Source organism: Gambusia affinis, linkage group LG08 (assembly GCF_019740435.1).
Source record: "Gambusia affinis linkage group LG08, SWU_Gaff_1.0, whole genome shotgun sequence".
NCBI lineage: Eukaryota > Metazoa > Chordata > Actinopteri > Cyprinodontiformes > Poeciliidae > Gambusia > Gambusia affinis.
Window position 1 is genome coordinate 26,772,376 of NC_057875.1, and position 20,182 is coordinate 26,792,557.

The following is a 20,182-nucleotide window of genomic DNA, read 5'->3' on the forward strand; positions in this document are numbered from 1 at the left end:
TTGGCTCTTACAACAGGAGCAGAGGTCAATTACAGAAGTTGACACGTCATGGGATAAAAGCCCAGGCCACTTGTTCAGCAAAGGCAGGGGTGACTGTCGGGGTTTGGGGTTAAAGGTCAGCGTTAGCTGCTCTGTGCCACTGCAGCCCGTTGACTCTGAACAGCAGGGTCAGCTGTGGGGGTGCGGAGACCTTTCCTCAAAGTACGGCCTTCTAACCAAAACAAGGACTGAACATTCAATGAAAAAACACAGGAAAACACACAAAAAGGGCTTGATTTTAGCACAGGAAAAAAATCAAGTGTCACCAAACTGTTGCAGCAAAAACAACCTCAAGCTATTGCATGTGAAAATATTTAACAAGTATCCCAAGGAATTAAAAATGGGTAATACGTTAGAAACTTCAGGTTTAGCACAATTTGTTTTGGCCCGACTTGACCACAGGAACGTCCTTCACAAAGGAAATCACATTCAACTTTTCGCACACTGATCACCAGATTGATCGGCATGGAGGAGGATTATGGTCACTCAACAAAAAAAAAAAAAACAATTCTAACGTTAATCTCAGAAGATTAGAGTCAAACTTCTGAGATTACAGTCAGAATGAATTATGATAATCATTATTTGCTTACTGCAGATCTTTCAACTTTTTTTGTGAACTGAAATAAAACTATTACAGATAAAAATGCCGTGTTGCTAGAAAAACTTCAAACATGAATCATTCAAACCACCCTTTTGAAGTGAACGGTTCTTTTCCAAATGCCCATAAGTCACACCGTTAACATATATTCTAATAAATATTTTTTTCTCTCTTAGGAAGCTGAGTGACTTCCTGTCCAACGCTGCAGCAGTGGTGCAGATAACGTGCATGCAGAGTATGTATTTGTGCATCGACTGGAAATATGCATTACAACCTCCAGACCCCGGGTATGTTAACAGCAGAGTGATTGTCTTGTTGCGGCCCCTCAGGCTTCAGCACTGAATATACTTGAATCTGAGAAGGAGGGGGGGGCCTCCAGGGTCGAGGGCTCCTCCCTCGCCGGCCGCCTCTTCAGCGCCAACAGATAATTGTCTCCTCCTTTACCCGGAGAAAGATCGGCAGGTTTCTAGGACCTCCGCTCGGCGCTTCTCCGCCTCTCTCGCGCAGCCCGAGATGTCGCCGCGGTTTGCCATAATTACTTTTACTGATAGAGGTGAGCGCAGGGACATTTGCATCAGATGAGGCGCCGAGAGGTTCAAGTCTCCCCCACTCGTCATACGCGGCTTTTAATGTCACCGTAATCTCTAAAGGTTAGCACTGGCGCCGCTACCGCTGGATCTCCACAACTAGCTGAATCAGTGATTTGGAAATAGGTTTGACATTGAGTTCGGCGAAACTCCAGAACGCACACAGTCTTGGGAACACACACACGCATATATATATATATATATATATATATATATATATATATATATATATATATATATATATATATATATATATATATATATATATATATATATATATATATATATATATATATATATATATATATATATATATACACACACACACACACAGTCATAGGCACAAAGTAAATACAGGGGGAAAACATGGAGTTATGCTGTCCGTCTTCCGTTAGTGTTTTGAGCCGTATCTCTGTACTGACATATATCACACTGAGATTAGGGAGGTGAGGGTAACATCAGCAGCCCCCTCCTTTTATGAACCATGTAGGCTGTTGGGATAAACCCACAACAGAGTCAATAGATAATGAAATGTGCATTTGTTTAAAAAAACAGAGATTTTCATGGGATCTATCTTCCTGTAAATATTTTTCCTTCCTACTCTTTCTGAATCTTTAGGAAGTTCATTTTATCCTTTAATAACAACAACCGCAAGGAAAAGTAACGCAGAATACTGCGAAGTCCACACCATCGATCCCAGTAGACATGCACTACTCCGATCAGGAGAACATCCAAAGTGACACACAGATAGATTGATATACCAGAAGTTTATATTCCACAAACTTTCCTTTGTTATGTGTCATTCCACGTAATTTGGTAATCACCAAAATATGTGGGAAATAGGAAAAAAGAAATCAACAGAGGCTTCAAGTTTACAGCTCCCTCACAGGATCAGGTTGGTGTCAATAGCTCCTCTTCTTTTATCTATATGATAAATTAAATCACCCTTTGGAAAAAAAATCATATTTACTCTGATTATATTTGTTTGACATTAAAACTCCTTGATGACCTCAAAAATCAAAACCAGAAGGGGGCAGATACTCCGCGGCATTCAAACTACACAACGGAACGATGAAACGCTTTGCGCCTGACAATCACTCAGTTTGTTTTGAACTGTCAAAACGTCATGCTGTTGTTAAGTATGATCAGAAATGCTTAAAATATATTTTTATAGGAAAGTTTTATTGTCGGTTCCCACCGGGGCACACAAGCACGTTTTCAGGTTTTCCTGCTCGTTAGAAGGCTGGGAACGGAAGACAGTAACCTCAGAGAGATGCAATTTGGAAATGTCCTTGAATCCACTCGGCAGCTGAGCACCGACGCTGCAGAGGTGTTCAATAAAGAAAGCCTGCGTCTTTGTCTTTGTGTCACGTTTCCTACTCCTCCCGATCATCCACTCAGAGAGAGCCACTGCTTGCCATAGACTCCGAATCCCACGCCTCCCAGAGCACAGGGCGTCTGTTCCTCACACTTTCCTCATTCTCTTCTTAGTTTTGGTTTTTGTGATTTTTCTTTTTTTCCTTGCTTCTCAGATTCTGATGACATTTTCCCAAAGCCAGATCTTTGCCTTGAGACATTGTGCATGTGCCCACACCTCTCCAACCCCATGGAAGCACACGCATGCGGCATGCGCAAAAGCAGACACACACACACACACACACACGCCCACGCCCACACACCTTTCGCATGGAGTCGGGCCCCTCAGAGCAGAGCAGAGCAGAGCAGAGGCTCCGGCGGATTCTCTGCTCCGCCTGCCAGTGCTGCTCTTTTGATCTGCAGCCAGCTGATGACAGATCTACATTAGGCTCATAGTCTTCCCTGCATTCGCACCCCCTCCCCCCACACACCCATCCTCCTCTCATACAGGGAAGGGTGCCCCTCTGAAATGTACAGCATTACAGTTCATCTAGATTCCAGTGAGGTCACGACTCTTAAGTGTTTTCTTACATCAGACAGAGAAACGTCAGTGCAGACTGGCTTCCAGATGTCAGAAGAAACCAGAATGTGTGTGGACTACAGATCCTGTAGAGCAAAAAACAAAGTCTGATATATTCATATCGGATTAAAGAAAGACACTGAGCTATGTTTTGTTGCATCAATCTGCATCCAGAATGCCTAGCATCCATCCATCAATGGCCGGGTTTACTTCAATAAAACAGAGATCAAAGTTTTTAGGAGGATCAGAGTTTATTTTTTGGTCTGCATCGGAGTTCGATTACGCATTCACACGTCCCCAAACGAACTGGACAGTCTACACAAGTGAGCCAGAGTTCGATTAAAGTGGACTAAAGTGGACTAAAGTGAACGCACCTCGATTACAATGTTAGACATTGATATACAAGTAATATAAACTTTTAGTAACTAAAAGTTTTAAATCTTCAATCCGTCACAATGAACTCGTCACGTTACCATCCAGAGAGTCACCTAAATGTGTATCTTTCTGTAGAAGTGGTTTCAATTTTGCCACTAATTCTCTTAAAAATAATAAGCATTTACAGCAATCCTTAAAGTTTTAATTTTAACCAACTCAGAGACAATCAACTCACAGCTGCTGAAGTCCAGTGAGTGACAGAGGAAACCCAACCAGCTGTTCTGTCTGAGAGGCTTCGCCTGCCTTTCACTGCACTGTGCAGCAGGAATATCTGTTATTTGCCTTGGTGAGCATGTTGAGGTTAAGACCATATTGCTTCTGTTTGTTACTACAGACCTGTACTTTGATTCACTGAAGCAAAGCCTTTGTGCTGGCTGTAAATTGCCAATCAGCCCGTCAAATTACCATTCAGATAGTCGCCGCGACGTCCCTATCAGAAGGTCACGGCCTGTCTCAGAGGAGAGAAGAGCGTTATTATGTCACACCCTCATAGGTCGTCTGACGTATTTTCTTGCCAGGAGGAGAGAGGTGCTCACAGATGCACAGCGGCGATGTGTTTACATCTCAGATCCGCGATGACATCGGCAAGATGGAGATTTCTTTCGCCAACAAAACGGGGGTGGCAACGGAGGAACGAGCGCATCAGGATACACGGGAGCAAATCAGGCCGAACAAATGTGAGGAAACACAGGAAACACAGAAAACACAGCGGTCGGGGCGAACTGGGGCGGAGGGGGATTGCGAATGACGTCAGCGACGGATCCGGCGTTGCGCCTAACGCCGAGCGCCCGTCTGCAAATATCACACGTTATCATTGCATCTGTCGCAAAACAGCCTAAAAATGTCAGCTGAATCGCAGGTGCGCCTTTTCATCTCGAGTCCTGCACGAGGGCGCCGCTTCGCCATTCAACTGGCGGCCAAATGTCAAGCAAAGTGTTGTATAGAAATTACTAATTTGACCTTTATCAGCTGCTTCTTTTCTCTGCTAACACGCTTCACTGCGGTCTGCTATCAGACTGCAGGAAACACAGCGGTCCTAAATAGGTCTTAGAAAAATACAGGGAACCCGTAAAGTATTCACGGCCACTGAAACTGAAGAGATTAGTCGATTTTTGAAATAATTCCCAACTAATTTACGAATCAATCATTATTCTTCAAAAAAAGAAGAATAACACACAGCCTAGTGATTAGGTTTTTTTTGTACATTCGATTACTAAATTAGTTGATGATTATCTCAATAATCGATTAAGAACGATTAATCTGATTAATCATTTCAGCTCCAGTCCCCCACCTTAAGCCTGACAATAATTTAATTATAAAGAGAACAAATGTAGAAATATTAAACACTTTTCTGATTCACAGTAAGATTCCCAGCAGCTTGTTTCAGTGGCATTTTAAATCCTCACCCAGTTTTGGGACTATCTGTTGCAGGAGAGGATGCAGTCACTTCTTCCAAACAAATCAGTCGCCTTAGAAGCAAACGCTCTTTGAAGCTCTGCTCCTCCAAGGTTTCCCTCTCATTTGGAATATAAACCTCCCTTCATTTTTCTGGGTAATTCTGTCCTGTAGGAGAAACAGCTGTTATCATGAATCTTTAATGTTCACTCACTCTAAGCATGCCTTTCCAACTGATGAGAACCAAGACCATCACCTTGATTTGAAGTCCAGAACCCTTTCAGAATTTCAAATACCTCGTTGACTGGAGAGCAACACTTTCAAATGTAGCAAATTAGTAAAAGGAAAACAGCTCCAGTAAGAACAGTATGAAATGGGGACAGTTTGAATGTTTGAAGTGTAGAGGATAAAATGTTGGTGGTGTTTAATATCAATTTACTCTTAGTTCACACTACAGAGGAAAACAGTAAATGAAAAACAGCTGCTGTTTTCTGTCGGACATCAAATCTCACCAAACTTTTCCCACACACTTTGAAGATTACATGTTTCTGTTCCTGGTCTGATTATTGAACTTTTCTTCCATCACAGACTGTGTCATTTAACCCGCTCGACTTTTTTATTCTGTGCTCTTTTCCAAAGTTTTTTGTTGGGTTTTTTTTTTTGCGTGTGTGACGTTTCAGAAAGACTGTCACACTGTCACCCCACCCCATGGCGATCCTCGCTGTCTAACCGTGACATCTGCTGTGCTCCTCCTGAGCATGGCGCTAAGACTGTGGGAGGATTAAGAGACTGGTGTCCACTGGACCCCTTTAGCTTTACCCCATGTGGTAAAGCGTGGTAAAAGCGTTCTTTTACCACCGGCTTTCCTCCTACCTGACCGTGACATATGTTGCGCTCCTCCTGAGCGTCGCACTAAGACCACAGGAGGTTAAACCTGAGTTAGATCCAGATGATTGAAGTTTTTTGCACCTGTCTTTTTAACGAGCTCTTCCTTCGCCCTCTGAGCCACGCTGCTTCCCGCTTGCTCTGTTTGGACATCGACCAGTTACATCATCAACAAGCATTAGCCGACTGTTAGCTGGCACACTACAGATCTCTATCATAGGCCAAATTTTTATCGTTTCCACTGCATATATTGTGCATTATTAACGTGATACATGAATGAAAAAGCATGGAGTGCTTTGCTACTAATTGTCAACACTACAACAACTAGATAACAAGGTCCCGGGGCATCACATTTCAGAGGTCAGGAAAAAGTTTAAAAAGAAATAGCAGGGGAGTGGGAAGTAGATCAGTTATGCTAGCTTGACTTTGACAAGTTAACATGTAAATGTGCTGTGGAATTTGGTGTTTCAGTTCCGTAAAAAAAAAATAAAAATTGGTGACCCATACACCCCACTCTCTGACAGATCATCAGTAAAGCAGCTGCTTAAATGATCTAATCAACCACTGCTGTGTTCATACTATCACTTATTAATAATGGCTAAAATAATTAATAGTCTGAAAACATAAAACCGTATGAGAATAAAGGTTATGTTCTTTGTGTGGGAAATGTTTGGGTCTTTTCCGGTGTTGAATCCTGATAGATTAGTGCTACGGCTACAGGTCTGTGTGTAGCGTAGTTGACAGAGTGAGAAAAAACAAAGAATACAAGCAGTTTTCAGTTTTCCTTCGAGGGTTTTCCTGCGTTATTTTCCCATTTGCTGCGGCGCAAAGTTAATACCTACATCTCCAGGTTTCATTCTGTTAGCAGAATTGTCCTAGCCTGGCTACGGATGGCGAGTAAAAGAATTGTCTTTTGGCCCTCCAACGTCACACAAATATGCCTTCTGAACACAGAAATGGAAATAGGACAAGCTCAGAATTAGGCAAGCACAAAAAGTGCAATAGAATTGTCAATCCTACATTGAAATCCTGAATCGATCTCTTCCTCTCCACAGAATAAATGTATTTCTACATTTGCTTAAGTTCAAAAAGGTATTATCTTTTGTTTTTAAAGTGAACTTTCTTTGAAACAGTAGTTACAAGCACAACGCAACATTATTAGGTTAATCACAACACAATAAAATTAAAGCATCAACAATTCATGAAGCTGCCTCTGCTTATTGCTTTTGCACACATGCGAGCACTGAAATTTGAAGCTCATAATTACAGCAGCAGATCCACCGTGATGAACTAACATCTTCAGCACGCTAATAATTAGGCAAGCAGGGTGAGCATGTTCAGAAAAAGACATTTGCACACACCCAAACACACACTCTACCGTTGTTGTGTAATCTAAATTTAGAGGAAAATGAATCAGTTCTTTGGGTAAGTTGTTTAGCTATCGTAGCAGGATATTTGGACTTGTTTAAACTTTGCAAAAGAAATTTAAAAATAGAAAAAGCAATAATGGCACCAAAGTGCAACTACTACACCAGCACAGTGCGGTAGTTTCAAATTGTCACCCTAACGGAACGTGAAGCCCAGAAGACAATCCTAAAATCATCGTTTTTGTTAATGGATCCTCGTCCTGCCCCACAGCGCTCAAATGCATCAAGTGTAAAACTTTCAAGCTACGAATCAAATCATAATCAACTTCATTGTTGAAAGCATAACAAACAACACTTTGCTTAAAAGCAAATGAGTTTTTATAGCAGCTGAGGCGCGTTTGCCTTTCCTAAAGCCTCCTCTCTGTGTGAGAGCAGCTTTTTTTTTAACGGAAGCAAACGAAGGCAGCTGCAGGAAAACCCATTTGAACACAAACTACAAAGAGAAGAAGGGATTACCTTGAGAAGTTCAGATGCGTTTGTATGAGAGACTGCGTTGGGTGGCATGGACGGGACACATGAACACGTCTGCTTCTGCTGTACCTGGCAAACGACCACAGTGATCAGACATCAAACACTTTATCAACCCTGAGTTCAGCAACACAACTGACAAAGAAAATTAAGAAAAGTTTGGACAGACAGTAGTCCAACTCACAACCCACACTGGAGTCATTCACACACACAGCAACACAAAAAATAATAAAAAAAAAGATTAAAAAATGCTTTAAATTCCCAGGGCAGCTGTAGAGTTGGCAGACTGCGTCACCTGGCGCCTTGCTGAATCTCCGGAGGCCCCCACCCCCGAGGAGAACAGCGCCGAGCCAAGGATGTCCAGATACGTTAACTGTCGCCGTCTGTCTCCCCGCTCAGACACTGACGCTTCTGACGAGGAGGCGCTGAGCTCCCTACGCCAGGGCAGGGTAATTGGCTAGAGATGATGGGCCATAAACATACATCAGAGGGGCAGCGGAGCGCCAAGCAGACAGCTAACTAAAGGCTCCCCTTCTGCCGAGTGGCCCTTGTTTGTCGTGCGCACATGTACACACGCGCTCTTCATTGTCTTGCTCTCCCTGGGCATTCACGCTCTTTGAACACACGGGCTGGCCCTCCGCTACTGTAGTAGAGAGAGGAAAAAACCCGCCACTCCCCTCTATTTATCACCATAAACCCACTTTGGCACGCTGTGTACGGTATCCTGACTGATTCCTCTCAGAGTTACAGCCATGCCCGTCTCCCCCAGGATGCTCTTTCCTCCTATTATCATCCACTGATATATAAAGGCAGTGCCCCATTCAAAATGCATCATAACCATAACTGATAGGATGCACCTGCGTCTTACCATTACTACCAGCACACAGCGGTGGGTAATAGGCTATCCTGTTCCTGCCGTGCTATCACCGCCATGCAGACTTCGCATCCCATTACCATAAACACTTGGGTCATAATAAGCAGGGAGATTCCTCCGGTCATGACCACAACTCTTCCAGAGGAGGTCAGCCGTGTCAGAGGGTCTCTGGGGGATCCCAGAAAACAGGGCCGTGTGACGGAGTTTCCACCCTGTTCCTTCTAATACCCCAACACAAATATTGAAGACACCCTTAAAACATGTAAAAAATGCATAAATAAATAAATAAACTGTTAGAAAATGCCATGCTTCTACCACTCAACTCCTCGTTGCGGTTCTCCTGAGTTACGTTCCCAACCTTGGTACCTTTGCCACATTTCTTCCCCCCTTCTCTCTGCCCCCTTCCTGTCTACCTGTCAGAAAAATTTAAAAAGTTGTGTGTGCTGTAAACAATCATTCCCCACTGCAAATAGAGAAGTGCCAGGCCAAACAATATCTACGCCAGCAATAAAAAAAAAAGCCTTGTTCTGACTTTAATCGCTTGATATTTAGAAGCGTGGCGAACTCTAATAGTTTCATTCAGTTCCTCTGTTGCCTTTGCCAAACTTTACACCCCAATATAGGTAAACTGCAATTCTAAAACAGCACAGAAAATGGACGCCATCGTTCACAACTTATCCTTAATTGCCAATTGCAGGTGGGCTCAACCAGCTTCACGCCACACAGGGTCAGGGGTCGCGGGTGTTATAAAGCTGGGGGGAAAAAAACTGAAACAATTCTTTTGTAAAATTGTAGACTGTAAATTTCTGCTGACAGCATTATATACAACTGAGGGGTTTTTCACCCTACATCTCATTAGCATCGTAAAAGAACTGTTATCAATAATAGTTTCATTGAGCTTTCCTCCAAACTCTAAACTACAATAAACCAGAATGGGATTCTGGAAGATTTTAGTTTTAGAACCATAACATTACAATGTCATAATACTGGTAACTGGCATTTGGCTATCCATCTGTTCTGGTTGTTTGGCATGTTTTTGATCATGAAAATGATTAAAGACCTTGAAACCAATGCCAGGTAATTTGGCTGACACAGTAGCAGGTGCATGTACCATCTCATGATGCTCCCCCTAAAGATATTTCTCATATTCAACACAGCTTCGCCATAATATCCTGAACTGTGACTTCTGACTAAGGATTTCCCAAATGGATTGGAAGTGTTTCTAAGACTCTATGTTTTCCGGAGACAAGTGGCAACTCAGAGACCCCTCACTTCTCACAGTAAACTGAAACTTCAAGGGAAAAAGTATATCTGATGGCAAAAGCAAGAGAGAGGAAAAGAGAGAGAGAGAGACAAAGCAACACGCTCATTATTCAGAGAGACACTCGAGGCCACGGGAAATGGCACACTTCATTTTTCTTGTCAAACTTCTCCTGGCTTAATGGTGTGCTCACAGCCAGCGCTGAAACAAAAGGGATGGCACGGCCAGGCCCGAGACGTAGGAAGGAGGGCCGACCGCGACGCCGGCTGCCGCCCCAAATTCCTCCCGGCGGCGGACCACCCGTGTCGCCGAAGGCGTTCCGCCGGCAAAATAAATGCCTCATCTTTCTGGAAGGTAGACGGGCGAGTACGGCGCGGGGCTAGCGTTCGTGGTCCAAAATGAAATATGGTCTCAATTACAGTCTAACTATGGAGAGGCACAGATGTTCCTATTGTTCCTCCCATTCCACATCCTCCTGAACCGTCCCTCATTATTGCCTTCATTACCGGTGCCATCGATATGGCAGGCAGCTGCCAGAAAACCTAGATGTATCCACAACTCATGATGCAAACACCAATTAATCATCCGTCCAGCAATTACACAATGTACCTCCTATTGATTTCAAACGCTGACACTTTTTCTATTTAATTTAGACGCCGGCAGCCCCAACGACGGAGGATACACCAGGCATGCAAAGCAATCTCTCTCCGCATCCACAAAACTCCGGCTGTGTTTTGATCTGAGGAATGATGGGGCAGGTGTTACGGTACAGCCTTCGTTCCGCTGCATTCCAATTTTAAAGCAAGGCAGTGGGGCTGCGGTGTCAGACAGCCTCTTTTGTTCAACTCCTAATTGGAGTAATTTATTGTCCTAACAGGCAGAGCAGCTGTAGCTTTACAGCATCGCACCAATTAAAACCAGATGCTGGAATGAAAAGATGGGGCTGAACGTGACTGGGGGACCAATCACTAATATTAATTCAGATCACTGTGAGCCGAATACGGGAGGCTCTCTTCAACACTCTGCTTTTACCGTCGCACCGAACACGAGAGGTTTCATGACAGTCAGACCACCGAAACGTCACGCATCATTTCTAATAATGGAGGCCATTATCTGCCAGGCTTAACAATGAAAAAATCTACGGGAACGCCCAACAGCGTCTACAATTACCGTTCACATACGATTCAGTTCTTCTGAACGGCTCTTTACCCTGAACGATACCACTGAGTTAATGAGTCATTCTTTGTTTTTCACAACTTTCATTTAATTTAAAAACAGATTTATTTAATCTGCCAATAAATTAAATAGAAGAAAGCAGCACATACTCCCATTGGTCACAGTTTGTTTTCGTTACGTCTCACGGTGGCTCCGGCTGCGTTTCCACATTTCCAAAAAGAATTCGCTTAATGGAATTATGCCAATTTCGATAAAACGTTTTGGTGCTAAGGTGCGGCGTTTTTTTGACCGTATATAATTTTGTTTGTTTGTTTTTGCAAAACTACAACAGAAACACTTTTTTTTTTTTTTTTTTTATCTACTGAGTCACATGATCAAAACCGAACGTTACCACTAGTACAACACGACGCAGAAGACAACACGTAATGGCATGGTGTGCGGTCTGTTTTTTAATGACTTGTCACATGAACAAACTCATCCTTGTGTAATAAGGTTTTACTGTATTAGCGGAATATTGTGCATATTTATAATGGAAACGTAGCTACTGACACAGGCTACATGCAGAGGATGAAGACGGTACAATGTGCTGCCATCTTCTTGCCTGTTTCTCTGTAGTTAATGTTCATAGTTCAGTGTTGTTTAATTTATATTTAAGAATTTTTGTTTCTGCTAAAGCTACTCAAGTCCATTTTTGTTCCTTTACCATTTGCTGTATTTCTTTAAAATACGTTGGGTTATTTTTCCAATATTACAAATAGCACTAAAATGTTATTAATACACAGATCACATAAGAAACTACATGGGGTATTTGACATTAATATTTTGAAATGTTATAGTTTATGAAAATACATACATTCCATGTTTTTTGTAAGATTGTGGTTGTTTTGTGAACTTTGCTTTCAAAAACAATTATTACAAATGTTATTATATTATGACTAAAATGGGGTGTTCCTAGAAAAATGTTCAAAAATGGATCATTTCAATCTTCGGATTCGGTTCCCTTACAAGAGCAGTACGTGCCATCACTAGCAGTTAACCAAACTTTGAAAATCTTTCCCAGCCGTCAGTCGTTACAGCAGTTTGTCACCACAAAATGTGGTCCAACCGAGCGTCGCGTGAAAACAAGCACGAAGTCCGAGGAGTAAACGGGGGGAAAGAAAACAAATGAGGTCTCTGTGAAGATCTCTCCTGGGCAGAGGTAGCCTCGCCATACTGAGCTTGGCCTCGACTGCCGCTTTACACGGAGAGCCCCGGGGGACGGACGCAAACGTGAGTAACGTGGAGAGATGGAGGAGGCAGAGAGGAGTTAACACCGACTACTGAGAATAACTTAATATTCAGAGGCAGAAGGCAGTGAATAATGAGAAGTACCCTGTCGAGGTGTCCGCTCTTTAGCTCATCTGTCACTTCTATGGCATTTTAATAAAGTGTTTGTTTCTTCTGGCACCATTTGCGCTTAATGGAGAGTGTCACATGTTTAGCTTATTTATCACTGTGCTTTCTCCTGGCCCTGCGACGGACTGGCGACCTGTCCAGGGTGACCCCGCCTCTCGCCCGGAACATAGCTGGAGATAAACACCAGCTGACCCCTCCTGACCCCACTAGGGACAAGGGTGTTAGAAAATGGATGGATGGATGGATGGATGGATGGATGCTTTCTTTCTCCTACAACAGAATGCTGCCATTTGTCATGTATTGTATTGTGAAAGAAAAAGAAAGATTAATGTTATTGATGATATATTGTGATAGATTTTATGACTATTGTGCGAAAAATTACAGACATACTATTTCACCCAGTTCAAATTTAAATGCGGCTCTAATAAGTGGAAAATATTTTGGAGCCATCACAGTGGCCACTTTATTAGGTACACACTTATTGCTATGAAGCTGGGCTATGTAGCTTTTATCAAAAATATAAACCTATGTCTGGGTTTGAAACAGTGATCCATGCATTCATGACCACATGGCTAGATTACTGTAATGCACTTTATAGGTGTCAATGATTTATATATTTCCCAGCGTCAGAGAGTACAAAATGCTGCTGCACGACTTTTAACAGGAACACAAAAATGTGACCGTATTTCCCCTATTTTAGCTTCCTTACACTGGTTGCCAGTACATTTCAGGATTCATTTTAAAATCCTTTTATTTGTTTTTAAAGCTCTTAAAGGCCTTGCCTCTTCCTATTTGTCTGAGCTGTTGCATTCTTACACACCCTCCTGTTCCCTCAGGTCAGCTGACCTGCTGCTCCTGAAGGTACCAACAACAAAGTCCAACCTCAGAGGGGACCGAGCGTTTTCTGTGGCAGCTCCCAAACTATGGAATGATCTTCCTTTGGCCTCTTCACTCGTTTTTAAGTCCCTTCTTAAGACCCCTCTTTTTTCTTTGGTTTTAGGCACAATCTGAGAGGTTTCACTATGTTTTATTGTGTCTGTATGTATTTTATTTTTCAATCTTTTCTATTTTATAATCACATTGTATTTTATGATTGTGTATAGCACTTCGGTCCTGTCGGTGTATAAAGTGCTTTCTAAATAAAGTTGGTATGGTCTGGGTTCGACTGAACTGAACTCTGGTGTGGTTTGAATGCATATGTGAATGACAAGCGGACCGTTAGCAGGAAGCAGACTGTAGCGCAAGGCATTCTGGGTAAATGCAACTTTAACAAATATGCACGTCTAGCAGGAGAAATGGCTCGTGGTCTTTAACCAAAAACAGAAGTGAAATCCTACAACCGCTGAAACGGGACACAACTCCATTTTGGTTTACGTTGTTTTTGGTGCAGCGCCGCCACAGGCCAGAAGGGGGAAGAGGTTTTTCACAGGTCTTTGTTTAACACAGTGCCATGTGAAAGCCGTCCACAGCAGCTGAAAATGTAACAAATGCTGCAAGTTTGTTAATCAATCAACTCTACTGGACTGTCAGGTGTGAAAACATCCTAAATGAACAGTGGACATTCTTCAGATAAAATATATTGCCTAGATATATTTAGTTTCCATATTTTCATGAGGACAGTCTTAAGAGATCACCTGTCCTGACATCTTGTTAAAGCCATAGCTTTTCGATCTACTTAGCAAATTAGTACATTTCTTTTGCTAGAACCACCATGGGCTTCATTGTTCAAATTAAATGTGAAAATCAAATCAGATCGAAATCATTTAATAGAGTGCAAGTTTGACACGACATGAGTCAAACTCTATTTCTATAATTCGTCTGTGTTATTGTTGTTCCATGTGATCTTCTGAGAAACAATTAGGGACTATTGAGTCTACGTGGAGATAATTGCTTCGTTGGGACACGAGTGACTGAATCACACTCGCAGTTTCCACTAATGAACAACCCAGTGGAGAGATGATTCATGGATTCGTCCGGCTGTTTGACACTTTCCGCCATCGGAATCCCGTCTCATCCCGGAGTGCCTCCGAGTCCCATTCCACTCCTCGACGTACAACCATCGACTCGAAACAATGAAAGGACAATTTAGCTCGTCTTTTCGCCGCGGCCCTGACAACGGTCGCACTGCTCCTGAACTTGGCGGCTCTACACTCCGGCTCACACTCTCACAGGGAGTCTGACTGTTTGAGGGCAAAAGAGCTGTAAGCCTTCCAACTGGATGCCAAGTAACCCTGGTGCTTTACGAGGATAAGGAGCTCTGACCCAATTAGCTTTGTTAAATAAAGTTCCAGTGGCTCTCATTTAAACCACCGCGTCCCACCTCCCCTCTTCCTCTGCTTGTGTTTTTACAGTACAAAGTGATTACAGATTTAATTAGCTGAAGACCTCGCTTCAGGGAGACTCCTAAATCCATATTGATATTTCCGCAGTTTGAAAATAAAGGCCTTGGCTCTTGTGATGATGACTTAACGAGGGAAAACTTAGAAAGAAGAAAGGATTTGCAACTTCTCCGCGCTGCTGTTTACCTTTTCCCCCAGGGGCTAATCATTACTGCCTGGGAAAAAAAAAAAAAATGCTGAGAAATATGCAGAGAGCACGAAGCTAATCAATACCGTCTCTCAGATATGGATTTCAACAAACCTCCTGTCAACATGGCAGCTTTCCTCTTTTGAAAAGATGAGAAGTTAATAACTACCGTCTACCTCCCGTAACACGTGCTTATTAGAAACAGACAATTAGAATATGCGTCTGCAGTGAAGATGCCCGGTGGAGTCCACACATGTAGAACAATGGAGATGAATGGAAGTATGGATGGGACGACTGAACCGTACATCTTCAACAGATTGTAAACAAAAATTAAATAAAAAAGTTGCTGAGTGAAAAACAACTCAAACGTTCAGTCAAGTGGCTCAGCTTAACCTGTTCGGCTCAAAAACGGATGAATACAGCTGAGAGTTGATTTTACTCCCAAAACCAGAGTTCAAGGTTTCACCTGGCAGAAACAGCAAACATGTATCCTTAATGTCTGACATTAAGACATAACCTTTAGCCTGTAATATCTGGGCTATGACTGAATGATTTTTTTAGTCAGAAGGCATTTATGTATTACTTTTTTTTTTTTAGAATAAAATATGAGTTTATTTTGGGAAGCAGAAAAATAACACAGCGCTCTGCATGTTCAGGGCGAAGTGCTGAAATCGGTTCTCGGTAACTGTGTTTCCACTGAAGGTTCTGCTTTGGACTGTAAATGTTGATGTACTCACAAAAACATCCAATCTTTTCCAAGCTGTGCAGTATGGCAGATCTAGACTTAAAATGTTGTTCATTCAACCAAAAAGTTTGTTTCTAAAAAAAAAAAAAAAAAAAAAAAAAAAAAAAAACAGAGAGGCATCAATTCAAAACCATAATACTGTTGAAAAGTAGAAATTGTGACAAAACATATCTGTATTTTGATTTGATAATGTATAGACCTCTCAATACTTGGTGGAAAAATCTTCTCTACTTCATCTTATTTACTCCTGGTATTCATAGAGTTTAGGGACCACGGCCTCCTGCACAGCTAGAATCCACCAACACTTTACCTAATATCTGCCTATTTTAACAAACACACAACAAACATGCCTTTACACACATAACTACACAAAGTACAAACGGCCTTTCCACAACCACAGAAGCTAGCATTAGCTCTGGTCCAGTGACCATATAATTGTGCAATTTGACATTCAGAAAATAAATTTGCTCAATGGAAACACGCCAGTGTTCAAATGTCTTAGAGTAGATTGTGTAAATTTGTGGACCAGTCATATAAAGAACTGTGTTGTGTATCACTAAAACTGCTCACAGTAACTGCATTTCATTATATTTTCTAATTTATAGATATTTATTGATACTCTCAATTAAAAAAGCGACGCAAAAAAATTTTTTTTGGAGGACTTTAAACATCATTACTTGAAATTTATTGTGACAATGATAAATGAACATTTTATCATTATAAGAAAGTTAGAAGCCAACGGCTTACCATTTGTAAGCCGACCATTGGGGGCTGGCTTACGATATAACCCAACCCCCAAATCCATTCCAGACTCTGGAAATGAATATGGAAATAAATTGAAATCATTTTCTTGCTTTTATTGAATGATACGCAGCCATATGGTAGAAGAGCACCCAATGCAGAAATTTCCAAAAGATTCTAAACCGAGATTGAAAGTGTTTCCATTAAGAGAAGAGGGGAAGAATCTTAAACAGAATACAATAAATTGTCAATTTTAGCATGAAAGTCTTCAGACTACTGATAAAAGCTCCCATTGAAATCTTTTCAAACATTGTTCCCGACGATACGCGGCCCGTTCTATTTTTAACATCCTATTTTCTCAGGTAAGTAATGTAAAAGCAGTGTGTGTGCGTGTGTGTGTGTGTGTGCGGCGTGAGCTTCTTTTTTATCTCGACTGTACGGAGACTCACGGCTCGCAGCCGAACAGCAGACCGGAGGAGCTGGGAGGTAAAGTGCCGACGCAAGAGAGGAAATGAAAATGAGGGTGGAGAGAGCGGAGGTGTCAGAGCGGCTTGTCAAACTCTCCTAGCACGTACCGTGAATATTCGGCAGCTGACACACACACACACACACACAGCAGCTGAGCTGCACCCCTGGAGACAAACAAAGACAAAGAAACGGAGACAAATAGATTCTGGAGATAGATGCAGCAGATAGATAGCCGTATGGATAGCCCTCCTTCTCCTCCTCCCACCCGTTACCCCATATGGATAGCTGTCTGGGCCTTCATCTCAGAGCAGTGCATTTTATGAGGCAGGGCTGACAGGAAGAGTTTCCCCACAGCTGACAGCACTGCCGTCCCAGAGGCTCCTAGAGGCTCGGCTGCCTCACACAGCCAGGTGACACCCAGGACAGGCCGGCTGATTAGCGCCGACGCGGCTCTCAGGAAGACAACGGCGACTATTGCGGATTAAAGCTACACTAAGGGTGGCCGATCCGGATGTAGTTTTATTCCGGTATTTTGTAGTTCTGCTATGATAGCGACAAAAGTGACGATAAGTCATTGGTAACAAATTTTGCTGGGCGATAAATCGTCCCAGAAGTTGTTGCAATACATGATAATATTGTTGCTTTGAGACCATTTTCAAGTCACATAATGATAACGGTATAATAACACGAGAACATATTCTCAAAAATCAATAAACCTTCAATTCTAGTGAATTGGACGACATTTTGAATATTCAAAATAAGCAACAGAAACAAGAAATAAAATGAATTCTGAAGTATCGTCCATTGAAAAAAAGGGCAAGTTGAGACCAAAACACCAGACTGAAGACTTTTATCATGGTAGAAAGAGAAAAGGGAAAAACAGTAAATTATGCAAATGGAAATTGAGTTTGTTTCAATTTATTATGTGATTAATTGATTTATTGCTTATGGCTAACGTTAAGAACTATTCATTATTTCTTCTTTTAGGCAACTGCATGACAAAAAACACTGCTCTAAAAAAACATTCCCATTTTTAATATTCTTCTTTAGGATGCCAGTCACATAACTTGGTGCTAGAGGTTTTTTCAAAGCGTTTGGATGGTTTGACTGAAAAATGGAACAAATGTTACAACTGTGGTTCCCAATCAGACTGAACCAGACTTCTCATGATTCTTCTTCTACAGTTAAAAACCTCTCAGTATCATGCTAGACAAAACATTGGAGCAGCCAAAATGTCCTCTGGTTTTATGGAGTACAGAGTAACAGAGCGAGCTCTGCTTGTTGCTAGGAGTAAGCTAACCCTCACTCCAGGATGTCAGGACAAAACGTACAGTATAAAGTCACTAACTTCACGCCTTGTGGAACAGAAGAAGTCACTATACTAACTCTGAGCTTTTTTTTTTTTTTGCCTCTCAAATTTATTAGAGCCGTTCTGTATTTCATTTAGCAGAGCGCAATTTTAGCCAAGAAACACTTTTTTTCTCTCTCTCTCTGTGTGGTAAATGTGATCCTAGAGGATTACCAAAGTGCAACAGTTAATTTCTAGCTTCAGTCAAAGCTCTTGGAATCCAATTTTCCCCTTGGAGAAGTTTATTAATTCTACATTTAGGCAAATAATGAACTTTCTTCTGTTTTTCTAGGATGAAATAATCATTTAACTCAAAGATTGCCCCAGAAAAAAATAAATAAAAATAAAACAGCATCAAATGTTATGTATCAAATCACATGCATCAAACTACCATAGGTTTTTATCTGGATTCCAGAGTCACATACAAAGAACCTTCAAGATGTGTTGTAATTTGCAATTTCCCACAAAAATGTTCAAAAACCTCGGGGTTAAGTGACTAACTCTTACCTGCAGGTGGCAGTACCTCTTACTTCTGCTGCACTATATAAATTAGGTGATTTTGATTGCTAAGACAAAAAAAAATTGCTAAAAGAAAAGCAGAAGTTCACACAGAATCAACATATTGCCACACTTTTTGGAAAAGTTTACAAAACAATTGGTGGAAAATTTCAAGAACTTTGGGTTTAAGTGATGCAAACTCCCAACTGCAGGTGGCAGGATTTCTTAAATCCTCAGCCTCAGCCTTACTTCATGTCAAGTGATAGTCTGTAATTGAAATGGTGAGTGAAAATAAAGTCCCATTTACTGATATACATAACCTCAAAAACAAGTTTATTTCTTACAAATTTTTCTTGACTGACTCTGCAAAGTCCATAACTTTGATTGTAAAAAGTCAGTAAAAACGAGCACAGATTATTCTGGGACTGATGAATGTGCAAATATGCTCAATACCATTTAAATTCAAGAACGTATTGAATGCAGACATTGCTAGTTATTCATATTTCAACAGTCGGCTGATGGATTTTATCAGTGCACTCTGCCAAAGGCGGCCCTTTTGGAACATTCGTGATCTTGACTCGGCCTAAAAATGAAGATGCGTTTGACAGTCCAAGGTTGAGAAGTGAATATATGTTTTCATTCCGCCAGTTTCATCCAAGCAGGCCCGTTATGATTTAAGGAATGCAATGTATTCTGATCAATAGGCGGGGGCCCACAGGGCAGCCGGGGTGGAGGACCACCGGGGCCGTAAATCAGACGGAGAAGCACTTACACTTACGTCCACTGTGTGTCCTCTGGGCCATTATCGCTGGGTGCGTTCACACATCAAATTGGCAGGGGTCTTCCAGGCTAAAAAAGGAAGAAGAAAAACAAAGGGCCATTAAAGCGCAGAAACAAACCCAGCTCTGAGTACACACTTAAGCACTGCTGCAGAAGGACTGTGAAGAGAGTGTAGGGCCCACAGAGAAGGAGAGACCAGAGGAGAGAAAGAGAGAGAGAGAGAGAGAAAGAAAGGGAAGAAGAGAGAGAGAGAGAGAGAGAGAGGGGACGCAACATTGATTTTTTTCTCCCCCCCTCTGAAGTGCCAGTTCATCATTCTGTGAGACACACACCATCGATCCCTCGCCTTTCGTTTGTTTGTAATTTTGGGGGCTCAAAACTGCTCACAAAGATAGATCCTCTTATATGCCACTTGCCACTGAGATGAAGAAAGGAGGGATCAAAGGATGCGGCGTGATGACCTCATTTAACAGGGCTCTCCTCACGCCGCTGCTTTCTGTGGCGTTGTTTATTATGGAGGCTTTAAAGGGAGCGCGTTGTTCTCCATCCTGAGTGAAACTTTCTGTTTGTCTGTGTTCTGTAAATGTGTTTTATAAATGC

At 41.9% G+C, this 20,182-nt stretch overlaps 1 protein-coding gene across 6 annotated transcripts in view; it reads right to left on the reverse strand.

Moving 5' to 3' along the window:
- mgat4c (mgat4 family member C) overlaps positions 1-20,182 on the reverse strand; it is a 134,579-nt gene that overhangs the window by 55,738 nt on the left and 58,659 nt on the right. For 2 of the 6 annotated variants that reach the window (XM_044123984.1, XM_044123983.1), the window contains one exon: positions 19,575-19,651. In XM_044123984.1, coding sequence (XP_043979919.1) covers positions 19,575-19,605 — 31 coding nt within the window. In that variant the 5' untranslated portion in view covers positions 19,606-19,651. Of the gene's footprint in view, positions 1-7,758; positions 7,843-19,574; positions 19,652-20,182 lie in introns of those variants that run through there. The other 4 variants (XM_044123986.1, XM_044123985.1, XM_044123987.1 and 1 more) reach the window with 4 other exon arrangements.